Raw genomic sequence first — 26,087 nt, 5'->3', positions numbered from 1 at the left:
TCTAGGGCTCCCATTTTTTTTGGTGGATTCATTGTGTTGTAGTGGTTAAAGTGTTGGACGATGATTTGGGAGACCCAGGTTTGAATTCCCGCTCTGCCGTGGAAGCTTGTTGGGTGACATTGGGCCAGTCACACCCTCTCAGCTTAACCTACCTCACAGGGTTGTTGTGGGGTTCACAAGGAGAGAAGAACAATGTAAGCTACTTTGGGTTCTTGTTGGGGAGAAAGATGGAGTATAAATGAAGTAAATAAAAATGATAACAACAAGAAATGCAAGAACCGCAGCACATTCATTTATATAATGGGTAACTGGAACATAATCTCGAAGGATTTTTTTTCTCTTTAAAATATGTCATGGAAATACCAAGTTTCTTTTTTTTTTTTTGAAAAATTTTTTATTGGGTTAGAATCCATTATTTTTACATTTACATTCAATTTTCCCCAATTTTTTCATCTCTAACCCCCTCCCTTTCCCCCCCTTTTTGTTGACTTCCAACAGCTTTCCAACCCTTTGTCCCCTTTCCCTTACTTCTATTAGCTTCCTCTATCTAAAACAAATATATATTCTCCATTATTCTAAGCAGTACATCCTTAACTATTTTTAACATTGTATGCCCAAACTGTAAGTCTTTGTTTCCATCTTAGATAAACAATTTATCCCATTTTTCAATTTCAAATATTTCTATATATCATAAACCAAATAAATCATACATTCATTTATATCAAACAATTTGACTTATTCTCTATGGAAATACCAAGTTTCATTCATTTGATTTAGAAATGTTTGATATTCCAAACCCTAAACCTTATAATCATGATTCTAAAGTTGAACTGAATACCCAAATGCATCACCATTCCTTTATTAATATAAAAGGTAAAGGTAAGTCCCCTTTGCAAGCACCAAGTCATTACCCATGGGGGGGGCATCGCATCACGACGTTTTCTTGGCAGACTTTTTGTTACGGGGTGGTTTGCCATTGCCTTCCCCAGTCATCTACACTTTACCCCCAGGAAACTGGGTACTCATTTTACAGTCCTCGGAAGGATGGAAGGCTGAGTCAACCTTGAGCCGGCTGCCTGAACCCAGCTTCTGGACTCTTTTTGACATTGGTTTTCTAAGGTCTGTGCTAAGTGCTTGCATTGTCCCTTTTATTGTATGCAGACAGATGGTAACTAATATGTCCTTAGAAAAGTTTGGGGCAAAGCACTGAGAATATATAAAGTAAGGGAGGAAAGAGCCATAGTGCCTTCATAATTTTATCCTGAAATTCAGTGCAGGATAGAAGAGGCTCAAGACCAAGCCATAGAGGAGAAATCCAGGCTGCATTAAACTAACAGAATTCTTCCCTGGAAGCACAGAAGTTGCCCACCCCCACCCCACCCCATGCTGGCAGCAAATGGCAAAGAGCTCCTAGCTAGAAATCTACACTTCAAAAGGCTGCCTGGAAGAAAAACTACCGTATTTCACTGCCAGGCAGTATTGCTGCTGCCAGGCACCATGGTGTCCTCAGCTTTAAAAGCGTCTTTTTCTCGGAGTGAAGTGTTGGGACTTCATAGTTTATAGATAGCTGGAGCCATGTCTTAAACTTTTGACTTGTAGATTGCTCGTTTAATAATACTTAACAATCTATTCATAACTATTTGAAAAGCACATGAAGTTGTTCCTTATTGAATTTATCATTCCAATACATTGCAAACAAATCCAATTTGTAAATTTATTGTTTATGTTTAGACATTAATGCAACTTCTCATATACACTTGTACCAATACCTCTCAAGGGCAGCAACTGAAATTATGTTGAGAGTTCCATGAACATGTTCCTGAAGACTGTTTTCTTTTAGAAAGCAGGTTGTGGGCCATCCATTCCCTAGGCCCTGAGCACATGGGACCTCTTGCATGGATGACGTACTGAGGATAAATCTCTCGGGCTGGGGGAAGGTGGGTTTTTGCTACTGAGAGCGGGACCACAAGTGACGCCTGACACAGGTTGGACCCTTGCCAGCTTCTCTCAAGTTTTGATGGGAAATGTAGGCAGCTTGGCGGAATGTTGGACAAGTGACAGTTGAAAAGTCCATTGGACAGCAGTCAGAGAGCCAGGCTGCAAGACCAGGATGCCTACATTTCCCATCAAAACTTGAGGGAAGCTGACTAGTGCCCAACCTGTGTCAGGCGTCACTGGACCTGCTCTGAGTGATTTGATTATTAGGAACAGAGTGGGGTCTATGACAAGCATGAGGACTGCCTGGTAACTTGCCTGCCTGGTGAGAAGGTTGTGGATATCATGTGCTTTCTAGATAGGTTAGCAGACAGTGTTGGGAAGAAGTCAACAGTTACGGTGCATGCCGATACCAATGACATATGGAAATGTCATTCTGTGGGCCTGGAGGAACAATTTAGATTACTAAGTTGAAGGCCAGGATCTCAACAGGTAGCTTTCTTATAATTGCTACCGGACCCATACACACAGCCAGCTAGACAGACACAGATTAGTTGTTTCGATGCATGGATGAAAAAGTGATACAAAAACAAGAGGGGAAAAAACCCAACCTGATAAACAAGTCAGGAACCAACGAAGTTGAGCGGCCAAGAAAATATAAAAGAAATAGAATTATTTATTGCACAGTGGATAAACTATTAAAAACCACAGAGCAAAGCTAAATACCTTGAAACCTAGTAACAGTTATATGGAGTCACAAAACTGACCAAGTCACGAAACTGATTGCACACATACAAAGACCAAACACATTCCAGCCCTCTGGGCCTTCCTTGGTGATCTAATTCGTTAATACACACACACACAAATTATGGCTCATAAATATAAAATATTGTCGGGTTAGGCCAGGTAGTTTACATATGGAACATCAAATTAAAAATAGAAATAAACATATTGGTGTAAGTCAATTGTAGAATGCTGTCAAAAATATATAGTTAAAATAAAAGATAGTGGCACTTAACATTTATAGCTCCCAATATAAACCACTTGTTAATATCTACTTGGGTGGACTCACTTCACTTCACAGAAGTGGTGCTGTACTAGTATTCTGTGAAAATATATAGTAAGGGCATATAATTATTTTGTAGTTCCATGACTGTTAAATACTATACAATGTCCCTATATACAATGCAAATTATACCAAAAAATTTTATTACATAAAGACCTGTCCCGAGCCAGTGTTTCATTCCAAAAAATGATGCCAGGAGGTTTTGGATTTGTTAGGCATGGGGAAACTTCCTAGGACAAGCCGAACCTGCCTTCAGTTGAAGCAAAGGGGAACCAGGCTGCTGGCGCTTAGTATCAAAAAGGTGGCAGAGCAGCTTTTAAACTGATCTCGGGGTGGGGTGGGGAGTCAACAGGAGCTGGGAAGCCTCCAGTTAGGGGTGACAATTCAAAGGGATCATCGTAGCATAAATGCTCAGGGTATTATTGGTAGAATTTAGGACTAAGGATGACAAAGGGGGACCATGCGTGGAGACAACAGGGCAATTGTTGGAGGAGAGGTAAATGTGTTAAGCAGGGCTCATTTTGAGGGGGAACGCGCAGGAACGCAGTTCTGCCAGTTCCCCAAACAGGTCACGTATCAGGTCACCCCCCCATCTGATTCTCAGCCATTTTGGGCCTGTTTCAGCCTGGATTGGGGCCAAAACGACCGAGATCGGGCCTCTGACAGGTGGTGGATCACTCTCCTGCTCAGCAGCATCCCAATCCTGACCATTTTGGGCCCCTTTTCAGCCCCTTTTAGCCCCTTTTTGCCATTTTGGGCCCAATTTCGGCCCTGAATGGCCAAGATTGGGTCCCAAACAGCCAGGATAGGTGATGTCAGGGGGTGTGGCATATGCAAATCAGTTATACCAATGACACACTTCTGGTGATGTCAAGGGGCGTGCCATATGCTATTGAGTTATGCTAATGAGTTCCTCCAGCTCTTTTTCTATGAAATGACCCCTGGTGTTAAATGCCTACTGTGCCCGTGCTAGAAGCCTCCAAGCCAAGATGAGGGAGCTGCATGACAATTTATATGCAGCGGGTGTCTCCGAAACATGGTGGCATGGGGAAAACCTGTGGGATATGGTCATTTCTGGGTATAATCTCTGTAGACAGAACAGGGAAGATGTTTTGTGGGAGGTGTTACTTCGGATATCAATGAGGAGAGAATCAAATAAGCTAAAAATCAGTAGGGGAATGAACTGTAACAGAATTGTTATGGGTGGAGATAGTAAGGGTTACTTAAAAGTTGGGGTTGTAAAGTTGGGTTGTAAAAGTTGTACTATTGCCTACCTGATCAAAGCCTTGAGACGGAGAAAGAAATAAGGAAGGTGACTAACGCAGATAATGTTGTAATACCAAGTGACTTCAACTACCTTTACATTGATTGGATTAAGGTGCTCAAGGTTTGTAGACATCATAAATGATCTTGGGTTTGCTTCTCAATGGGGCTCAAGATCCAGTGTGAGATGTAGGTGTGTTGCACCAATATAGATAAAAGCACATGACAGTAATCAATACCAAGCAATACTATGCCATGCACTTGTATTCTAGATGAACTTTCAAACTTTGCATGCCCCGTCTGTTTTTTTTTTCTAAGTGTTAGGTAATTTTTCTAAGTGTTAGGTAATTCTAACAGGTGTGCTTTAATCTTTTGACAGTTAATTAAAATAGTGGACTCTATCGAGATTAATGTTCCTCTATCAGAGATCCAACCAATAGCGATCTCTCAACTTAACTTTTTCTGACATTTCTCAGAGATTTATAGTTTTGTTTTGCAAGTTTGAGTAGAACGTCATTTTTTACTAATTGGAAGGCTGTACAATAGAAACTATGAATATTCAATGAAGCATCAGACCAATTATCATTTGTATGTGCTATCACATGAAAAGCTCTTAGATATTTGCATATGATGACTTAAAAAATGCAAATTCAGATAGAATGTCAGAGGTCTGATGGAAGAAATCCCTTGAGAGAATTTAGGTGAGAATTTATCTTTACCTATGCATTTCATAGAAACTTTGATTATGTTAAACTTAGAATTTATTAGGAAATGTTAGCAAACTTATTTCTTACTGCCTTTCTGTGTTCTGTTTATATTAATAACCATTTATATTTTAATTACTTGCTTCATTAAAAAACTAGGGTGTATTTTCAATAAAGTAAAATAAACTCTAGACAGGTGTCTGTGTGTTTGATAAGGAGCTGCAAAGCAATATCGAACCCTATATAAAATAAATGTACTGATAAACAGGTGGTTCAAAGTACTTAGCAGTTTGACAGGTCTGAAAACTAATTGCTGAAAGCTTTCCAAGAGAAAAAAATACATCTTTCTTTTGGCTAGTGGAAGCTTAGTTTCAGACACGGGCAAAAGCTCATTACATATGTTTCGTCAACCAAAAGCAGCTACCACAATGCATTCATGTCAGTAGAAAGTTACTCCTAAAATCCAAATGGGGAACATTAAAAAATGAAGGAAATACTTAAAAGGAAGCTGAAACAAACATAAGATAGTCAAATCCTTAGAGGATGCTTGGAAACTATTTAAAACCACACCAACCGAAGCCCAGATAGAATGCATTGCAGAAGTTAGAAAAGGCACTGCCGCTCTAAGAGGATGCCTGTGTGGTAGTTAATGACCCAGGTCAAGGAAGCCATGAAAGGCTAAAAGCGGGAAAGGCTTCTTTTTAAGAGTGGGAAGTCTGCCCAGGAGCACAGGGTCTAGCAAAATAAGGGTAAGTAATTAGGCACACAGAAAGAGAATTTGAGAAGTAGATTGCTATAAGCAACAAGACAAACAATAAGTATTTCTTTAAATATATTTGGAGCAGGAAACCAGCCAGAGAGGCAGTTGGGCGTTTGTAGAACCAAGGAATAAGTAAGCAGAGTAGCTAAAAGAATTCTTGGCATCTGCATTCACTATGGAAAATGCAGGGCACGTGCCTAGGTCAAGGCAAATATTTTCAGGAAGAGAGTCTGAAGAACTTTGTCAAATTGACGCCATAAGGGATGAAATTCTAGACCTACCGGGGAAATTAAAAACCAGTAAATCTCCAGGTCCTCATGGCATACACCCAAGAATTCATAGACAGCTTCAATGTGAAATTGTTGACCTACTAACTAGTGTATTTAACATCACTAAAATCAGCCATACTGTACTGGAGGACTAGAGAGTAGCAAATATTACGCCAATTTTTGCAAAGGGGTCGAGGGCAACCTGGAAACTACAGGCCACTTAGCCTAATGTCTGTTTCTCTATGTGCTGAATAATTCTAGCTTTGATTACAGTTTCTACTAATTTGCCTTAGACAAAACCTGCAGAGGGCAAATCAGCATGGCTTCTGCAAAGGGAAGGGATGCCTCACCAACTTTTTGGAGTTCATTGAGAATGTGAACAAGCATGTAGATAATGGTGATTCTGTAGACTAAGGCTGATTCCGCACACGTTGGATAATGCACTTTCAATGCACTTTAGCTATCATTTGGAAGCAGATTTTTTTGTTTCACACTCGAAAAATTCAGTTCCAAATGATCTCTAAAGAGGATTGGAAGTGCATTATCCAACGTGTGCGGAATCAGCTATTATAAGATCCATGACCAAAGAATCCTGGATAAGCTTAGCGGTCATGGGATAAAAGGATAGGTCCTCTTATGGATTAAAAATGGCTAAATAAAAGAAATCAGAGTAGGAAAAAATGGACAGCTCTCTCATGTGAGCCTGATCTGGTCAGATCTCAGAAGCTAAGCAGGGTTGGCCTTGGTTAGTAATTGGATGGGAGACCTCCAAGAAAGACCAGAGTTGCAGAGGCAGGCAATGGCAAACCACCTCTGTTAGTCTCTTGCCATGAAAACCTCACCAGGAGTCGCCATAAGTCAGCTATGACTTGAGAGCACTCTCCACTCCCTCTCAATGGAGGGAAATAAACAGGAGGGGCCAGTGTTGTTTAATTTGCTTACTTCCTGTGCCAGATAATTTATGAACAATGCAGTGGCCCAGTTTGCAGACGACACAAAATAATTCAGAATGGTGAAAACCGAGGTGGACTGTGAAGAGCTCCAAGAGAATCTCCACAAATTGGGTGAGTGGGCAACAATGTGGCAAATGAAGTTCAGTGTATAAGGTGATGCCCACTGGAACACAAAATCACAACTTTAAATACACACGAATGGGGTCTGCACTTGCCAAGACTGAGAGGGAAAGAGGCCTTGGAGTCACAAATGTCATAAAGATGTGAAGGAATGAGCTCACAAGCCTTTCCATGTTCCTTCTGAGTGGACCCCTGGGAGGGCAGTGGGACCTCTGGTGTGCCAATTACGAACTGGGCAGCCACCAGCTGCCACCAGCAACTCTTAAGGAGCATCTCCTGCCAGACAGAGTCGTTTGTCCAGCACTCTTTACTTGCAGTGCTGTTTACAAGCTCTGCCTAGCTGCTGCACCTCCCATTGCCTTTCTACCAGCTAATGTGGGCATGAGCTATTACCGCACTGCACATTACTGCTATCGTGTTCCAGGGACGGTGAGCTTCTCTGCTGCCATTCCCCAGTACCACACTTCAGAGATCCAGACCAAATAGACGGTAGCATTTTTCTAGAGATCAGACTTAGAGCATTTAGAATATAAAGAGAGTTTAATGAATGAATAAAAGTATATATACATTTTCCTCAAGCAAAGTGTTAGTAACGAAACAAAGACAAGGTTGAAGACAGGCAAATTTCTATCCTTGCACCAGATACCCCCTAAATGGTGCTGGACTTTAAGACAGGCAGGTTTTAACGGGAATTTGAAGTATGCTAGAGTTCCTCATTATTTCAGTTCTCCATTACTTTAGTCCTCTCCACTGAAGCCAGCTGGGTGACCTTGGCTCAGTCACAGCTTCTTGGAGCTCTCTCAGCCCCACCCACCTCACAGGGTGATTGTCATAATTGTCATTTGTAAACTGCTCTGAGTGAGTGATAAGTTGTCCTGAAGGGCAGTGTATAAATTGATTGTTGTTATGCTATTATTACCTGCCTTCTAAATAAGATGGAATCCATCTTGCCCAAAATAGACAAGAGAGCGAGCTCCCTGTGCCCTCTGCAGTATTTATAATTTCCCTTTCTCGTTCACACTTCTCTTTGGGATGGCCTTCCTATTTTCAGTTGCCCATGTTGGGTTGAGATTGCGAAATAGAGCTTGGGGAGGGATGTCAATAGGGTTTAGTACCACAGAGTGTACTTTCCAAAGCAGCCATTTTCTCCAGAGAAACTATTCTCTGTAGTCTGGAGATCAGTTGTCATTCCAGGAAATCTCCAGGCCCCAACTTTAGGCTGACAGTCATATTCCTGTCCCAGGAGAGAGTTTTCTTTCTCTTTAGCTTTTTAAGCTTTAGGGCTCTAGGTGTGACTTACTAGCAGGGGAGAGGTTAGTAAGCCATTAGCATAACTAAGAGCTTGAATACTCTGTGGTAGGAACACAACAGCTACTAACGGCACACCAACATGGGCTATGATTCTGCTGCCGGGCTCCTGTCCATGGGCAGAGATCAGTCATTATAACTGAAACACTGGGGTGAAATCTTGGGTGGGTGCTATCTTTTCCACAGATATAACCCTCATGTACCATATCCTACACATTCCAGCCATTGTCCTGCTGGTACTGGGAATATCACAAAGTCAAAGTAAATTTGAGAAGCTTTGCAGAGGAGACACTTGTGTAGACATGCCTTTAAATATGAACAAATTTAAAAAAATGCTTCCGGTATTAAAGAGCAGTAGTTTTACTCCTTGGTGCATTTCCTAGTCAAAAAATTAGTTGCAGCACTTTTCTCTGGACGGCAGAATGATTTTTTCCTATTGAACCTTTAGAAATATTACTTCTAAAATCTGTGTTCCAGTGCAAGAATAGCAAAACTGTTCTTCACTACAGCTTGCTCAAAGCCCGACATGGGCTGATTCCGCACACGTTGGATAATGCACTTTCAATGCACTTTATCAGTCGTTTGAGGTGGATTATTTGTTCCGCACACAAAAAAGTCCGTTCCAAAGGATCTATAAAGAGGATTGGAAGTGCATTATCCAACGTGTGCGGAATCACTCATGAATTAGCCAGAGTTCATTTAATGTGAGACTTCGAGACTTTCAGGTTCCTCTTCATCAACAGCGAAACCCCTTGCCGTATGCGTCTGGGGACTGGAGAAGTTTAGACAATGCCTTCGCTGTGCTTGCTCCGCCACACCACCAGTGCTGTCATGAGAAGAGTGATAAAGATGGGGACTACAATGAACGGACACAGAATGGTGTTAGGGGGGTCCCTCAAAGCCCATCCCGATTCAGGGCAGTTTTTGAAATAGTGCTGGTGAATTGCTATGAAGTACTCATCCACTAGCTTGTTTGGCCAGTTGCAATCCAGTTGTGTTCCTATCAGCAAAGTACAGTTGATAAATTCCCTGTAGCAGCTTTAAAAAGAGAGAAAAGATGTGTGTTAGATAAGAACACCAAATGACATAGTCAATAACAGCCACATCACATATTACTATGTTCTGAAATTGTCAAGAGTACATTCAACACACCTGCATTCAGTTACATGACCTGCATGACACTTTCCACATTCACACCTGACAAAGGACATATCTTAGGCATAGGCTTAAAAATATGAGTAATTCAACAAAAAACCCTGAATATTCTTGAAAGTTCTGAGCATCCAAAATATGAACTGTACCCCAAACAGTTTGTCTTTATCATCCTTAAAAAATTACACTGAACAGCTATATATTTATGTATAACAACCACAACACTGTGCTTATATACTGCTCTTCTAGACAGATTAGTGCCCTGCTCATAACAGTGAACAACGTTAGTGTTCTTATTACCTCCACAATACAGCTGGGGCTGCGAGGAGTGGCTTACCCAAGGCCACCTGCTGACCTCATGGCAGTTTGGGGAACTGAACCGGCAGAGTCCTGACTCGGAGCCCAACCACTGTGCTACAGCAGCTCTTATTCACAACCCACCTTTCTCACTGAGACTCAAGGCTGATTACACAAAGCAATCAAATAGCATGCATGTGGTATCTAGCCAATGATGTAATAGGACTAGGATTACAAAAACTAGAAACGAGGCAAAAAAAAAAGTATCAGGTATGATGTGTTAAAAACAGTGCAAAGAACGGCATTACGGAAATAGAACGCAGTGTCACTAACTACAGTACTAGTACTGTTCCTGTTATGAGAGCTCCTCCCTGCACCATTCCATTGTACTATAGCCTTGTTCCCTTTGTAAAAATGCTCTCCTGAACAATTCTGCTTTACACAGTTTGCAGAATGACAGAAGTCCTCCTGACCTCTTCTGCAAGATGGGGCCCACAACGGAGAATGCACGTGTCCAAGCATCTACTGATCTCTGCCATTTACAGAGCGGCACCTTCAGTAAGCTCTCTTCAGATGAGCAAAGCTGTACGTTTGCTGCACCACTTAATACCGCGAAGTGTTTTTACTCTCATGTTAATCAGGCTTTATTACACAATTTTTTTTTTTGTTCAACAGCACCCCTCCCTGTACAGTGAACTGAAATCACAGCAGTGCCCTCTCCGCCCATGTACCCAACATCCACTTATTATATCATCATAGGGCCCACCACATAAGCTTCAGTTGTTTAATCTGTACACTGGGAAGCAGTGTTATAAGCTCAGAGAGAAGCAGTGGTTGGGACAGGGAGTCTATGCTACTCTGTTGGGTATTGTCTGCTGATGTAGACATGCACCTACGAGGGAGTTTCCATGCTGCTAAATATGCCATGTAAGTTAGTTATGCTTTATTTTAGAAAGATTTCATCTTTGTGCTCTGCTTTTTGCTTCTTTTTCCAAATTTTCTGCTACCATACCCTACTGTATCTCTTTTCACTGGCTGTCCTGTTCGTTATTGTACGTTGTGCAGTGAATGTCCTGGCTGTTGATTGTATTGTATTTTCACTTGCACGATGTAATCTGCCTTGGATCTCAGTGAGAAAAGCAGACTGATGATGATGAAGTGACTGGAGCCTACATGTACAAAACATGGCTGTGGAAAGTGGGAGACGGCAGCATCTAACACCACCATCATGACAACTGCCCTTCCTTATATTCCTACATTTTGAAATGGAGTGATTCTGCACACGTTGGATAATGCAGTTCCAATTCTCTTTATAGATAATTTGGAACGGATTTTTTTGTGTTCAGAACAAAAAATCCACCTTAAACGATTGATGAAGTGCATTGAAAGTGCATTAGCCAACGTGTGCGGAAGCAGCCATGATTCATACATTTTAAAATAATTAATACAGACCTGGTAGGGGTGCAGTTTTCATGTGGGGAGTGTAAGTTTTAGTTAGAACACAGGAATTAAAAGACAATACATTTTCTGGCTGTCTCCCCACCCCAATCCTCCCAATTTTGCTTATTTGTATATGTTTAGCAATAAACCTTTTTAAATTGGATCTTTTGTTTTTCGATAGCATTGCTGCCTCTCCTCACATCCCCATCCAATCTCTTCCTTTACCAAAGACCCAGAGAAAAACAAGAGGCCTTGCGTCACAAGGATACCTGAACATGCCATCTAATATATCTATCAAGGCCGGTCTTGTCTCCTTTGGCTGCAAACAGCTCTCCAGGGTCTCAAGCGTTGGTCTTTCCCATTGCATCCTAACTGATCTTTTTAATTGGAGATGCAGGTAATTGAACCCGGGACTGCACGCAAAGCAAATGTTCTAATATTCAATGACGCTGCCATGCTGAGGGCCAAACTAGATGTAGCATCTGCCATTAACCCTGACCCACACACGCGAGTATCACGAGCAGAGCCAGTAACCAAAGAACCTCGTGAAAACTAACTAATAGCCACAAAGAGTAATCCCAATAATAGATCACAATTAGACAATGATAATAAAGTACAATTGAAGATATTTACTTATAATTCATGTACTGCCTGTTCTGCATATTCCTTATTGCACCAGCTACTAATGGTCTTTTGATGGATATTGGCTCAGCACTCAGCACTTTATATGAATGATGATAGTCCATGTTAATGAATTGTAATTGTTATTGATGTTGCCGAGGTCTCCTCTTGTGCGTGATTGTTCATATAGTGAACTGTAAGTAAATATCTTCGTAAATTATACTTTATTATCATTGTCTAATTGTGATATATTATTGGGATTACTCTTTGTGGCTATTAGTTAGTTTTCACGAGGTTCTTTGGCTATTAACCCTGACCCAACATAGACGGAAATCACATTGGGAAATTAACAGTGCAATCCTATGGAGAGTTACTCCAGTCTAAGCCCATTGAAGTCAATGGGCTTAGACTGGAGTAACTCTCCATAGGATTGCACTGTAAGTTTCCAGATCCTCCAGGATCCAATTTGACTCAGGACTGAGATGCAGGGGGGAAGAGAACTTCACCCCCCACCCCCACCCCCACCCCCACCCCCACCCCCTGCTGTTTTCCCAAGCTGAACTGGCTGGCATTGGGCCCACTTGCCCCACTGTTAAGGCTCCCTATGCTGCTGTTACTGCAGATGGAGCCCTAATATGGAGGGGGGACTGAAATCTCTCCAATCGCCACCCCACCCCCATGCCACACACTCAAATGAAATTGGGCCCTGTAGTTCTTAGCAATACACCTTTTAAATGTAGATCTTTTAATTTTGATAGCTAGTTAAGCCTTGAATGATCCATCAAGGCCACTCTAGTCACTTCTTACAGACAGAGTCTTGGGGAGAAATCTCTCACATCACCTCTTACTAAATCCTTTAAAATGGACATATCAGAGAGTGAACCTGGGGCGTCCTGCAAGCAAAGCAGATGCTCTGCCCTGAGCCACAGCCTGATGATGGCCAAGTTCTCTTCCAAAGCAGGATAGTTTCTTCCAGGGCTTTTTTTCTAGAAAAAGAGGTGGTGGAACTCAGTGGGTTGCCCTAGAAGAAAATGGTCACATGGCTGGTGGCCCCGCCCCCTGATCTCCAGACAGAGGGGAGTTGAGATTGCCCTCCGCGCTGCTGAGATCAAGGGGTGTGGCCACCAGCCATGTGACCATTTTCAAGAGGTTCCGGAACTCTGTTCCACCGTGTTCCTGCTGAAAAAAAGCCCTGGTCATAGACATACATGGGTTCACAAGGAGAAGTTATCCAACTAACCTCCCACAACCCAGTCCCATTGCACATTCTTAGTGGGAAATTATACACCAAATGTGTCTGCATTAGTTAGTAACATGATTTAAAATGTTGCATCTAAGGCCATTTTAAAGTTTTTCTGGAGTATTTAATTAAGGCATATATATATATATATATATATGAGAGAATATGACCTGTGCCATGACAGAGTCATTTTATGCTCACAAAATTTGCTTATAGCTCATGGTAATGGGAAATGATCCAAGCACAAGGGAAAATTCATGTTAGTACTCTTGTATAAGTAAATCAATCAGAAGTTTTGAAGAAGTTAACAACAATGAAGTGATATTCCAAGCTAAGAAGTACTGTGCAAACAACATAATGCAGTAATTAAACAGTGACTGAATGTTGTGCTTGTTCAGAGAAAAATTCCAAAAACAAAAGTCATGAAATATGCCATCTGCACTGGAGACAGCAAGATACAACAACATTGTCGATTTTGTACCTGCACTGATAACTCTATTGAATCATTGGCTTGTGTTATTTTATTGCAGATTTCATCTCCAAGCATGCCTAGATTTATTGGAACCTCTGTTGGTCAATAAAAACTATTTTCTGAGAAGACTCAAAATTTTATTGGCAGGGTTGACCAAAGAATTACTGTATATATAGCAAACTTTCTGTACTCCACAATGAAAATATCAACACAGGCTATGTCTTGTGTATGATTTATTTTGAAACTGACACTATACTAGGTTGATGATATATGTAGAAATATCATGGCTATATTGTCAAAGGTTTTCACAGCCGGGCTGTATCGCCGTGGTCTTGGCATTGTAGTTCCTGACGTTTCGCCAGCAGCTGTGACTTCAGAGGTGTAGCACCGAAAGACAGAGATCTCTCAGTGTCAAATTTGAAGATGCCAGTCAGAGCTTCTGGCGAAACGTCAGGAACTACATCGCCAAGACCACGGCGATACAGCCCAGAATATCCACAACAACCAATATCATGGCTGATGGCTAATATAACTTTTGTCCAGCTTCTGTATGGCTTGTGGGTCGTAATAAAAACTAATTATGATTATTTATTTAAAATGTTTATTAGTCACTTTTCCACCTCACAGAACTCAAGGTGGCTTACAATATAAACAGAACAAGCAAAAATATAACAAAAACAGTTTAAAATAATAATTTAAAACAATCAACACATTTTAAAAACTTGATAAAAGCCATCCTGAATAAAATGGTCTGCAGCTGCCTCCTCCTAAAGATTGAGACTCAGGGATGATTTGTACTTTCCCTGAGGAAGTTTTTCCATAATCGTGGGGCTACCACAGAAAAGGCCCTCTCTTGTTTATCCACCAACTGAGCTTCTTTGATTGATGGGAAATTCAGGAGAGCCACTCCCTGTGATTTTAACTCCTAGGCAAGAACAGGCATATGTTTTTAGAAGGACCACCAAAATTATCACCAAAATAATTGTACATTTTTGAGTTTCCCAGAATTCTTCATCAAGTTTAGTACAAAAAATGGGGAGGGAAAGGGAAAAAAACACGGCCAGGGCTGTGGGTATGATGGAGAAGCTCCAGGGCTTATGTGCGATCAGATGGCTATGCCATTCAATCCAACGACTCCACTGTGGAGTCAAGAATAAAGATCCCCTGGGACATGTTCTATTAGGCATTGGCTCTACAGTGTACATCCAGTGGGCTCAGCTACAGCAAAAACACGGCTGTTGCATGGGAACTGTAGCTAAGGTGTCCTATTGCTCATTATCTGTGTCCTTTTCTCAGCTGAAAGTATGTTGTGCCCCAACAGCTAATAGTTCATGCAGAGGCTAAAAACATCTTAATCTATTTGCTTCCTGGATCTCAGAGTGGCATGCATGACTCTCTTACAGAGTGGCATGCATGACTCCAATCCTTCTGACGTCTACCATCAATTCTGGGAATGGTCTTGCAGCACTGGCCCAGGGAACGGGAGCTATAAAATCTTAAAACTTAAAAGAAACAACCTAAAGAAAAGTCCAAGGTTCATTTTTTTCTTGGTTGCTATCAGCCACTGAAAATAGCTTGTGCATGAAGCAAACTGCTCTTTGGGAGGCTATGGGGAAAGCTCGCTATTTTTAGAATAGCAGCTGAGGTCTTGATTTGTGTCCCCCGCTTTGCTGAAATTAGAGCCATCGAGGCATGGGTGAAGGTTTTCATGGTTATGCCCACTAGACTCTCTGTCCCAGGAAGTATGCCAAGGTGAATTCTTTTCTTGGATGAAACATTTTTACTCACGGAGGCTTTTAAAAATAGCATTGCTGGGTGGTTGCTCTGAGCTTGATTTTAAAGGGCTTTTTTCTTCCTGCCGACTCTAAGCTATTATTTATTCACTTCAAGCATTTATATTTTCCCTCCCCAAACAGGTGGTTCTCTGGAAAACTGCAATTAAGATCAATTCCACATTACAATAGAACATCAACAACACAAAATAAATATCAGCTGACTGTACTGACTCTATCGACTGTATGTTCTTTACATTACGGACCAAAGCTAGATTAGGCATATTGCTTGTTTAGCAGCCACTTAGTTCCTTGGCAGGCACCCTGAGTTGGCAGAGGTGTTCTTGGGCATGGGGCTGAAAGCACCTAGACTTACTGTTCTGTGGGACTTCATGCGAGGGATACCTTGCCAGGGCTGCTCCAGATTTTATACCTTCTTTGACTGCCTTGGGCCTCTCTCAAATCACAACAGTCCCAGGACATGAAAGAGTCACAGCTTGGATTTAATATTTTTGCACAGAGCCTTAGAGGGAAGTCTAGTTAAAGACTGGAGATTTGGCCTGAACCACAGTCTTACTGGTAACTAAAGGCATGGCTGAATGTGACCCCAACACCCTGCTGGAAAGAGGCCCTGGCTAAAATTCTCCGCCTATGGAGGGTCATGTAACCTACTGGATTCCAGAACACTCTGGAGGGTTTTAGGATTCCAAATACATGCTGTAAGTTGAGGCTGCTGTGAGAGCCTGGAATGTGAAGTTCCTTGAAGCTATCGACAAGATTGCCCCTCATCCACCTCTCCCACAGCTGTGGGGGAACTCGGCCCCCTGGTTTACCATGGAGCTGGGTGACCTGAAAGCAGCCAGGATTTCTCTAGAATGATGCTGTTGGAAAACTCAAACTAAATCTGACAAATCACACTACAGAGCCCACTGGAAGATCTATGAAGCAGAGGTGACAGTGGCAAAGAAATGTTTCTTCTCTGCCATCACTGCATCAGCTAGTTCACGCCCATTCCAAGTGTTAAAGGTAGCTCTGCATTTGCTGACCTCTTAATTCAAGCCTTCACTGTCTCAGGATCAGACAATTAGCTGTGATACTTTTGCAAAAAAAACCCTGCTGATAAAATACATTGAATGCACTCTAATCAGGACACTAGCTGTAATATAGATCAGCCCAAAGATGCACCTAATACCGTGTATTTTTTATCTAGTTTCTGTGATGGATGTTGACGAGATCCTGAGAGGTGTGAAAGCCACTACTTATACCCTGGGGATCTTAAACCGATCATGCAGATTACTCCCATTCTATAATTACTCAATTTGCTGCCCATCAGTTACCAGGCTCAATTCAAGGTACTGGCTACCCCCCACCCCCCATGCAAAGCCTTGGCCTTTCATATCCATGGGGCTGCCTCTCTCCTCTGAGAAGGGCTTTATGCAGGTGCCACCCTGCAAATGGGCAAAATCAACAACTGCCCATACTTGTGCATTCTCTGTTGTGGCCCCCATATGGTGAGGTCAGGAAGCTGCCAACTCTCCTGGCTTTCCACAAACTATGCAAAACTGAATTATTCAGGAGGGCTTTTGTTTGCACAGGTACACAGGGCTGCACTATAATGAAATGGTTCAGAAAGATGCTTTGGTAATGGGATAGGGACTGTGGACTACACCAGAGTTTTATTTATTTATTATTTATGTATTTCATTTATAGTCCGCCTTTCTCACTGAGACTCAAGGCGGATTACACAGTGTGAGATTAGTACAGTCAATTTCAAGGACATTTCCATAAATAAACGTAAGTTTACAAAGACATAGCATTAGTAAGAATCCAATACAGAGTTGAAGAAATGCTGAAAAAGAACATAAGCAATTCTAGGGCTGACGTTAGACCACATGAAGCACAGATAACTCATAGGAGCACATATTTAAGACAACAGGTAGTACGTAAGGCAACATAGTGGTGAAGTCAATGATCCTTAACTCATTAGCGAAGCATCTGAGAGCCCTTCCCTATAATACAAAAGCCTTTTTGAATAATTCGGTTTTGCATTGTTTGCAGAAAGTCAGGAGAGTGGGGGTTCTCCTGACCTCCTCAGACAGGCCATTCCACAGGGTGGGGGCCACCACAGAGAAAGCCCATGTACGGGCTTGCTGTTGATTTCGCCCATGTACAAGCCGGCACCTGCAGGAGACCCTGTTCAGATGAGCGAAGCTGCCGTGGAGGGACATAGGGAGGGAGGCGGTCCCGTAGGTATGTCGGGCCAAGGCCATGAAGAGCTTTGTACGTGGTAACAATGCACAGTACATACTGTCTGCTGCTGTAAGTATGACCCTACTTTGTAATTTCTGTATCATTTAACATGTCATGCTACTGTTTATGCTTCGTTTCAACCTCGTTTCAGATTTCTGAAATCTAAATCCTACTGCATGGCTTACTGGGCACCCCTTCCTGTTGATTGTATTGTAATCTGCCTTGAGTCTCCGTGAGAAAAGTGGAGTATAAATAACAAACAAACAAATAAATATGGCAAATGAAGTTCAATATATTTAAATGTAAAGTGATGTTCACTGAAAGAAGAAACCCTTTCACACACACACACACACACACACACACACACACACACACACACACACACACACACACGGGGGGGGGGGGGTCGGAATTGGCTGGCCACACCATAGATCTGTATAAGGGCTTTATAATATTGGCCCCAGTCCTATTACATTGCTTATTAGAAATCAGCCCCTACTGATCACACTGAGTTACACCATGTAATCTGCCTTGAGTCTGTGACAACAAAAGAAATTAAGACATCACTGTTCTAAATATTTGAGTGTTCTAAGAATGAGATGAATGACAGGAGACGTGTTTAAATTTATAAAGTCCAGAAACAAAAGCATGTGTGTGTGATTGCAGAGACATTTATATATTAGGTAAAAGGTAAAGGTAGTCCCCTGTCCAAGTGCCGAATCATTACTGAGCCATGCGGGGACGTCGCATCACGATGTTTTCTTGGCAGATTTTTTACGGGGTGGTTTGCCATTGCCTTCCCCAGTCATCTACACTTTACCCCCAGGAAATTGGGTATTCATTTTACCGACCTCGGAAGGATGGAAGGCTGAGTCAACCTCGAGCTGGTTACCTGAACCCGGCTTCCACCAGGATCGAACTCAGGTCGTGAGCAGAGCTTGGGCTGCAGTACTGCAGCTTACCACTCTGCACCACAGGGCTCTTTTTATATATTATATATTTATATATTAAAAGGAAATACTTCAAAATGTCTTGAAATGCAAACTGCTAGACCCCATGAAATCACTGTACTACCATGCACACAAATTAAAACGCATCTATTTATTTTACTATGTCTAATGTTGGCAAATGTGCTTATAGAGCAGAACTTGAAGGGAGGTAGATCAGACAAGGCAAGGGATCTAAGAGGCTACTGAAGTGATCCGTCTTGTTCATGGAAGTATTCTAGATCACCTAGGAAGCTCACATATGACCAACAGGAGCAGGTATGTGCGTAGCAACTTGTGAAAGAAGTATTCCAGTACTGATGATGCCGTAGCTTGTCTTCCAGAATTCCTGAGACTCAGTATAACGTTTCTTCCTCATTTGCACACCCAACTCTTTCCCATTGGAGAAATCAGTGTTGGTGATTTGATACTCACCCCAAGGTTTTATCAAAGTCACACCACAGCGTCTGCCTGAGAGTTCCCATATCAGATTTAAACTGGTTGAAGCAGAATTCCTGGATAAGGTTGCCATAGGCCGCTTCATGACATCCAGAGGCCACCATTACGTGAGGGGCTGAAACAGGGAAAAGGATGGAAACAAGATTAAAAAAACAGGGTTGCTTGGTTCACTGTGCACATCTCAAAAGAAATTAATACACTATGTCTACTCAATTCCCTTCCCCTAAACATCTGCAAGTATCGTCCCACCCTCCTGAAATGAGACACTTATGGGCAGTGATCTCTGTTTCTGACCCTTCGGTGTTGTAAATGTGCATTAAAATCTCCTGGTTTGAAAGATCTTTGTATATGAAGAATGAGACAGCAATAAGATTTAGTACTTGACTAAACACAACACTGCTATATGCAAAGAGAAAACCCACAGAAATGCAGAAGCATTAACGATAACAGCATAAGACTGCAAATTAAAAATACAGCACGAAGATCGATACATATTATATAGCACAGTACAAGCAGCATATGGTAAAGACTTAATTCTTCTGAAGAGCAAAGTGTACTGTCTACTATCTTTTTTTTTTTTTACTTAAAACATTTGTGGAAAGTCCACCCTTCTCCTAGGCAATTGGGAGTCAAGGCAGGTAATATTAAAAATACATATAAATCAAAGAAAGCTTAACACAGAAAACTATTAAAACACACTGCAGAATTATTATAACAGTCCAAAAGAGACCCCTGCCCGTAAGAACTCAGACTACTGAAGCCATCAAGAGGACATAGAAGCTACCCTGCTGGATCACACAAGTTGTTCATCGGGGTCTGGCAAACTGTTTCACACAGCAGCCAACCAGTTACTCTGGACGGCACAGTGGACAAGGCCTGCCCCCCTCTGTTCCTTCCTAGCACTAGTATTCAGCAGTTTGTTGCCTCTTGATGCAGAGGTTCCCTTTCGTCACCAGGGCTAGTCGCTTTTGATGGACCTCTCCTCCATGAAACCGTCTAACCCCCTTTTAAAGCCACCCATGCTCAGGGCCGGTGCCACGGTTTCAAGCGCCTGAGCATTATCATGCACCCAGACTGCGTGATGATGTCACTGCGTGTGACGTCATCTTGCAGCATGCTGCTGCGAGTCAGCCCCACTGGCACGGCAGGCAGCTGGGATGGTGCACTGGTGGCCTCCCAGCCCTCCTGCTCAGTTGCCCCACGCCACCATGGCTGCCTGCCATGCCTGGCCCACAGCTGCTGCTCCCAGCCGACAGCGGCAGCACCATGGGGCAGATGAGCGGGAGGGCTGGGAGGCTGCAGCAGCTGCAGGCCAGGCACAGCAGGTGGCTGGGGTGGTGCGCATGCGGCTTCTCAGCCCTCCTGCTCAGCCACCAGCGCTGCTGCCACCAGCTCCGCGGTGCACACCCCCGCCCCTGGCGCCCTCTCTGGCACCTCAGCGCTCGAGGCAGTTGCCGGACCCGCCTCCATGCACCAGCCCTGTCCATGCTCATGGCCATCACTACACTCAGGGGCCGCAAATCTCACCATTTAATTGCTCATTGAATAAAGAGGCATTCAAGACACCAAAGGCTCTCTCAGAGTCTCATCTTACAGTCCTTATGAAAATGCAAGAGAGATGCCTTCCTAACTTTCCCTGGAAGGCAGTTTCACAGGGTTGGAGTAGCTATGGAGAAAACCCGTGAGCGGGCATCAATGGAACATATCCTTGGAGGGTCAGGAATAACCAACAGGTGCTTCTGTGTTGAGTGAAAACTGCCACATGGTGTTTATCAGGTTTGTGGGGCTCATATCATGAAGGGCTTTAAAGGTAAGCGCGAGCACGCTGAAGTGAGCTCAGAAAACAACAGGCAAGAAATGCAAAGATGGCAAAATAGTTGTCCTGTGTTCCTTGTAGCCCACCCTGATAACAGATGGGCTACTATTTTTGCACCAACTGGAACTTCCAAACAGTCTTCAAGAGCAGCCCCACATACAGCACATTATGGTGGCCAAGCCTTAAGGTTCCTACTGCACGAATCAATAAGGCCAGATCAGCAGTCTCCAGACAGGATTTTCTCTGTCCAAGCTCTTCTGGCTTACATGCCAAATGTTGTTAGTAAAAGCTACTGCAGAACTGGCTTCATTACATAAATAGAGTTCAGTTTTTCATGATGTCTGTCAAAGAAAATTGAACCTATCTAAAGCAGGCAAACGCCTTACAGACTCGCAGTACCTCTGTTAGAGGAGGATTAAATTGAAATTTATTCTCTTAACCACAGAAGTCAGGCTCTGCCCAGGACAGAGGGAAGGACTCCTGAATGGTGATAGCTATAAATAAATAAGGTACAGGAAAAGAAAGATGTTTAATAACTTGTATAACACCAACCAACCATGTTGTGTTCAACTGAAAGCAGGGGAAAATGGGCCCAATTCTCGAGTTCCACATGTACATGCAATACCATTTCCTAGTCATCCACAGCATTCTTGACCTGGGCACAGAATGTTGGCGGCTTTATACTTCCTCTACAGATACCCTGGATATAACAGCCTGTGAAATCCAAGACGACACCCGGACAGTTGCACAGCCAAAATAGATCGACAGCTGACAAAAGGCACGGCAGAAGCTTCTTCCTTTTGAATATACAAATATACCTCTCCAATGTATCCAGTAATGCAGATTTGTAGTAGTAGAACAAATTTCTAAATCCTGCCAGAGTACTAAAATTAGAATATTTATTGCAACTAAGAGAAAGCAACAGTGCCTGGTATGTAGACAGTCTAAACCTAAATCCATTTACTGGAAAGCAAGTAGTACCACTAAGATTCTTTGAATATGGTAACTTCCCCCTTTCAAAGATGGCACCCGCAGGGAGAACTGGAGCAGGTCTTAGGCATCCTCCATTGTTTGGCTCCCACCTCCACCCCAGAGAGATGAGCAACCAAACTGAGAAATCCTCCTTGGAAAGGCCAAGGAGAAAAAATCAGCACAAATTCTAAGGGGGGGGGGGAATCCCCCCTACCTTATTTCAATTTTTTTCCGATGGAAAAGCTGGAAATTTGGGGGGGGCAGTTAAAAAACTTCCTAAGAAATATTTACTTCCCCCCCCCCAACGTTTTTGAAAATTTTACATCTCCTGACAGGAGAGCCAGGTAACTGACATGTGGGCTCCTGCAGGGTCAGGTTTATGCAAATCCCAGCAAGTTTTTGAAACTGTGCAATCCTAAACAGAGGAAAGGTTGGAACTCATCAAAAATCTGTCAAGATCCTCCGTGTCCAACAGTGGCTGGACAATAAGGGGCATGCTACAGGTTACTTCAAAACGTGATGGAATGTACTGGGGGGGGGCAGACTAGGATGGCAAGTCAGTCCTGGAGAAGGCATCACAGCGCTCCCCTCCCAATGTAACGGCAGGGTTACCAAAGACCCTCCCCAGAAGCATTTTGCCCCTGCTCCCTGCAGCCTCCTCTGACACAGGCGCTGTAACACCCAGGTGACTTAACTGTCCATCATAGGCTTGCACACCTGAATGGATTTAGAGAGATCCTTGTAGTAAAGAAGCAAAGTCCTACCGGAACACAGCGAGACCCCAACGCTACTAACTATCCAGCTGCTTTATGGAAGTGCAGAGGCACAAAATATGTTTTGAGCCAGTCATAAAAGAAGATTTCTAAGGCAGCAAAGTTCATTCATGTTCCTGTAATTCTTCAGCTCGAAAGTGGATAAACGGACAACGTAAATAACACTTATTACAATGTAAATGTTACATACAATGTAAATATTACATACACAATTAATATAATCTCGCTAATTTCCAAGAGCAACAAAACAAACTGGACATTCCTCTTGATCGCAGCAGTCAGGCTGTATTCTAGAGTAATGATATGGGGCCGACTAATAATATTAATAACATTTGATTTATATGTCACCCTTCAGAACAACAACACCCATTCAGAGTGGTTTACAGAGTGCATTATTATTATCATTATCCTCACGACAATCACCCTGTGAGGTGGGTGGGGCTGAGAGAGCTAGAAGCTGTGACTGACCCAAGGTCACCCAGCTGGCTTCAAGGGGAGGAGTGGGGAACCAAATCTGGCTCTCCAGATGAGAGTCCCACAGCTCTTAACCACTATACCAAACCGTCTCACTTCTCTCTTCCCTTCTTTTGATGTAGCTACCACTGAGTAATGTCCAGTGTGTATCATCATCATCATCATCATTATAGCAGTGCTGATACACTGTTTTTCTGCCAATGTGTTCAAAGAGATGAGATAGCAGGCAGGAGTTATAAAAAAAATTTAAAAGCAAAAACTGGATTGTCTTTGCCATGGAGAACTAGTATCTATAGTCATCTGGAACAAGCATGAGTAGGCCAAGCCACTGGCACAGAGTACTAGAGTAATATCCTGTGAAGCCAACATCATTAGGGCAGGTCACTCGGACAGAACTCTGGATGAGCATCTACAGAATAACACTTACCTAGGAGACGTCTGACATAAAGGACACAGCAGAGGAGCACTTGGAGGGATCATAACCAGAGTAGATCTCTGGCACAAGCGAAACTTGATGCACGATCACTTGGAAGGAGCTTGACTAGCAAACTGCTCTCTGGCACATGATACTGAAGGATGACTGAGCCAATGGCCATTCCGGTAAACTATTGTGTCACAACCATGGCACGGAGGATTACTTGGACAATTAATTACTACAATAAACAGCTATTGCTTTTTGGCAAAGCTTCCCAAAAACTTTCATTTGAAGCTAGACATTATGTTGCTTACCAACACTCACATCGCCCCATGTCTATAGCAGCTTGCTACATCAGCCTGTTCAAAGAGGCTGGTATTTCATTTATTAAGGTCTGACATATCCACTGAAGCAGATGTATTACTGCTGTGATTTTACAACTACTTTTGATTTTTTTTTTACTAAAATAAAAAGGGAATACAAAAAAAAGGAAAGAAAGGCGACAAGCAAATCAAATACAAAGCTGTGTGTTACAAGGATTATTAAAATACATTAGAATGTTAATTAGAATAATAATTAAGCCAATTTAGTGTATATTTTTCCAAATAAACAACACGTGCAGAATTCAAACCTATTTCTGCTCCTTATTTAAAGGAAAAAATAAAAAGCTCATTATTCTATTATTACTCCATCTTATCATTACCTTTTCTTAACAATAACAATTGTTAACAATAACAACACTTATTACTTAATATAACTAATTGCCATAACCTTTAAGAATGTTCAAGTAAACTAATACTGGGAAATCAAACCTCTGTAACTTTCATTGGCAGAAAGTCTCCAGTATTCCATCCATAGTGGTGGAGATTGCCCTCAAGTCATAGCTGACTTATGCCAACCCCTGGTGGGGTTTTCAAGGCAAGAGACTAACAGGGGTGGTTTGCCACTGCCTGCCTCTGCAACCCTGGTCTTCGTTGGAGGTCTCCCATCCGATTACTAAGCAAGGCCGACCCTGCTTAGCTTCTGAGATCTGACAAGCTCTGGCTCACCTGGCCTATCCAGGTACATCATTAAAAAACCAAGCAAGCTTACCAAGCTCTTACCATCAGTGTAAACTCTGTATGGCTAATTAGAAAGATCTTATGATCAATTCTCCCTGATCTCTACCAAACGTGGCCCTCCTACTGTGTCTCCAATCATCAATGTTACTATCAAATGGCTTTTTGCCTAAACATGTCTTCTTGGGACATTATTCCCTGTCCCACTTGGGGGACACAGCTGCTGCTTCTGCCACACTGCTTGTTTTCCTCCAGCTCTGGCAGCCAAGGCTCATCCTCACTTGGCCCCATAATTCCTGGCTAGTGTGCCTACCTGCTTCCCCCCCCCCTTCCCTTGGCGCTGCTTCAGTCACTACTGCCTGCCTCCCTACGCACCTCATGGCTGTGACCTCACCTGCCCAGCCCAACTGCTCCCCCAAAGCAGTGGCCCACTACAAAGATTTCCAGGGACTCTAATGGCCAGTCTGCCCCTACAATCTATCATCCAATAGTCATTCACAATACTGCCTGGCAGGTCGTAGTCAGCCATGATTAGTTTATTTATTTTTACCCTGCCTTTCTCCCCAATAGGAATCAAAGTGGCTCATGTTATTCTCCTTTCCTCCATTTTATCCTCACAACCACCCTGGGATGTAGGTTACACTGAGAGCGCATGATCGGCCCAAGGCCACCTAGTGAGCTTCCATGGCAGAGTGGGGATTTGAACCTGGGCCTCCCAGATCCTAGTCTGCCCATGATACAACCACTATTCCGTGCTGAGTGAGGCTTCATAACCCTCAAGCACCTTTTGCTGCTATCTTTGAGGGAGGACAGATCACAGTAACTATGACAAAGAGTTGCTTCTGACACCGCTAGGTTCAGATTCTGTAGTAACTGTAGCATTCAAAGATTGCTACAGCTTTATTAGCAAATATTTTATTAGCAGAAAAAGTAAATGTTGTGACAAACTACACCCTTCTGGGGGTTACATCCTAGGGCTAACATGTTCTGGGCCACCCAGAAAAAAATGAATGTGATTTGTCTTACACAGCCATGGCAGAAACAATGTCTTCATTATCATCCCCACATATGAGCTCTTAAATATTCTCTGTTTCCTTTCAGATCTTCCACTGTCATGCTACAAGGGCCCAGTGCATCTGTAATCCAAGCGGCCAGAGTCTTACCAAACAGGGAAAGAGATTTCTGCAGGGAAACTGTCTGCTCCCCCTCCCCCCAAGTCTTATTCACTAACAAAGGAATGTTTTGGTTCCATCCCTCTCTCTCCCCCCCAACTGCATCTTCTCTCTCCTCCCCTTCTCCCCCCTCCTCTTCTATATTTGACCAGTTTCTGTACCATGCATCTGACGAAGAGAACTTGATTCTCGAAAGCTTATGCTACAATAAAATTGGTTAGTCTTAAAGGTGCTACTGGACTCTTTTTGATTTCACTAACATACAAGAGCATCAAGAGTTGCATCTCCCCAGAGCAATCCAAAAGCTAACCAAGTTTACAAGGATCTACTCAAATTTATT

At 42.7% G+C, this 26,087-nt stretch overlaps 1 protein-coding gene across 1 annotated transcript in view; it reads right to left on the bottom strand.

Annotated features, from left to right (window-relative positions):
• Positions 1-7,591: 7,591 nt before the first annotated feature.
• Positions 7,592-26,087, bottom strand: part of RAMP1 (receptor activity modifying protein 1) — a 29,148-nt gene continuing 10,652 nt past the window's right edge. The window contains exons 2-3 of the mRNA XM_054970166.1: positions 19,044-19,182; positions 7,592-9,416 (exon numbers count right to left, since the gene is read on the bottom strand). Of these exons, the coding sequence (XP_054826141.1) occupies positions 9,161-9,416; positions 19,044-19,182 (395 nt within the window). The 3' untranslated portion in view covers positions 7,592-9,160. The remainder of the gene's footprint in view (positions 9,417-19,043; positions 19,183-26,087) is intronic.

The sequence above is a fragment of the Eublepharis macularius genome, chromosome 2 (genome assembly GCF_028583425.1).
Source record: "Eublepharis macularius isolate TG4126 chromosome 2, MPM_Emac_v1.0, whole genome shotgun sequence".
NCBI classification, from domain to species: domain Eukaryota; kingdom Metazoa; phylum Chordata; class Lepidosauria; order Squamata; family Eublepharidae; genus Eublepharis; species Eublepharis macularius.
Note: the sequence above shows the minus strand (reverse complement) of the source record. Positions and strands in the feature narration are given on the sequence as shown.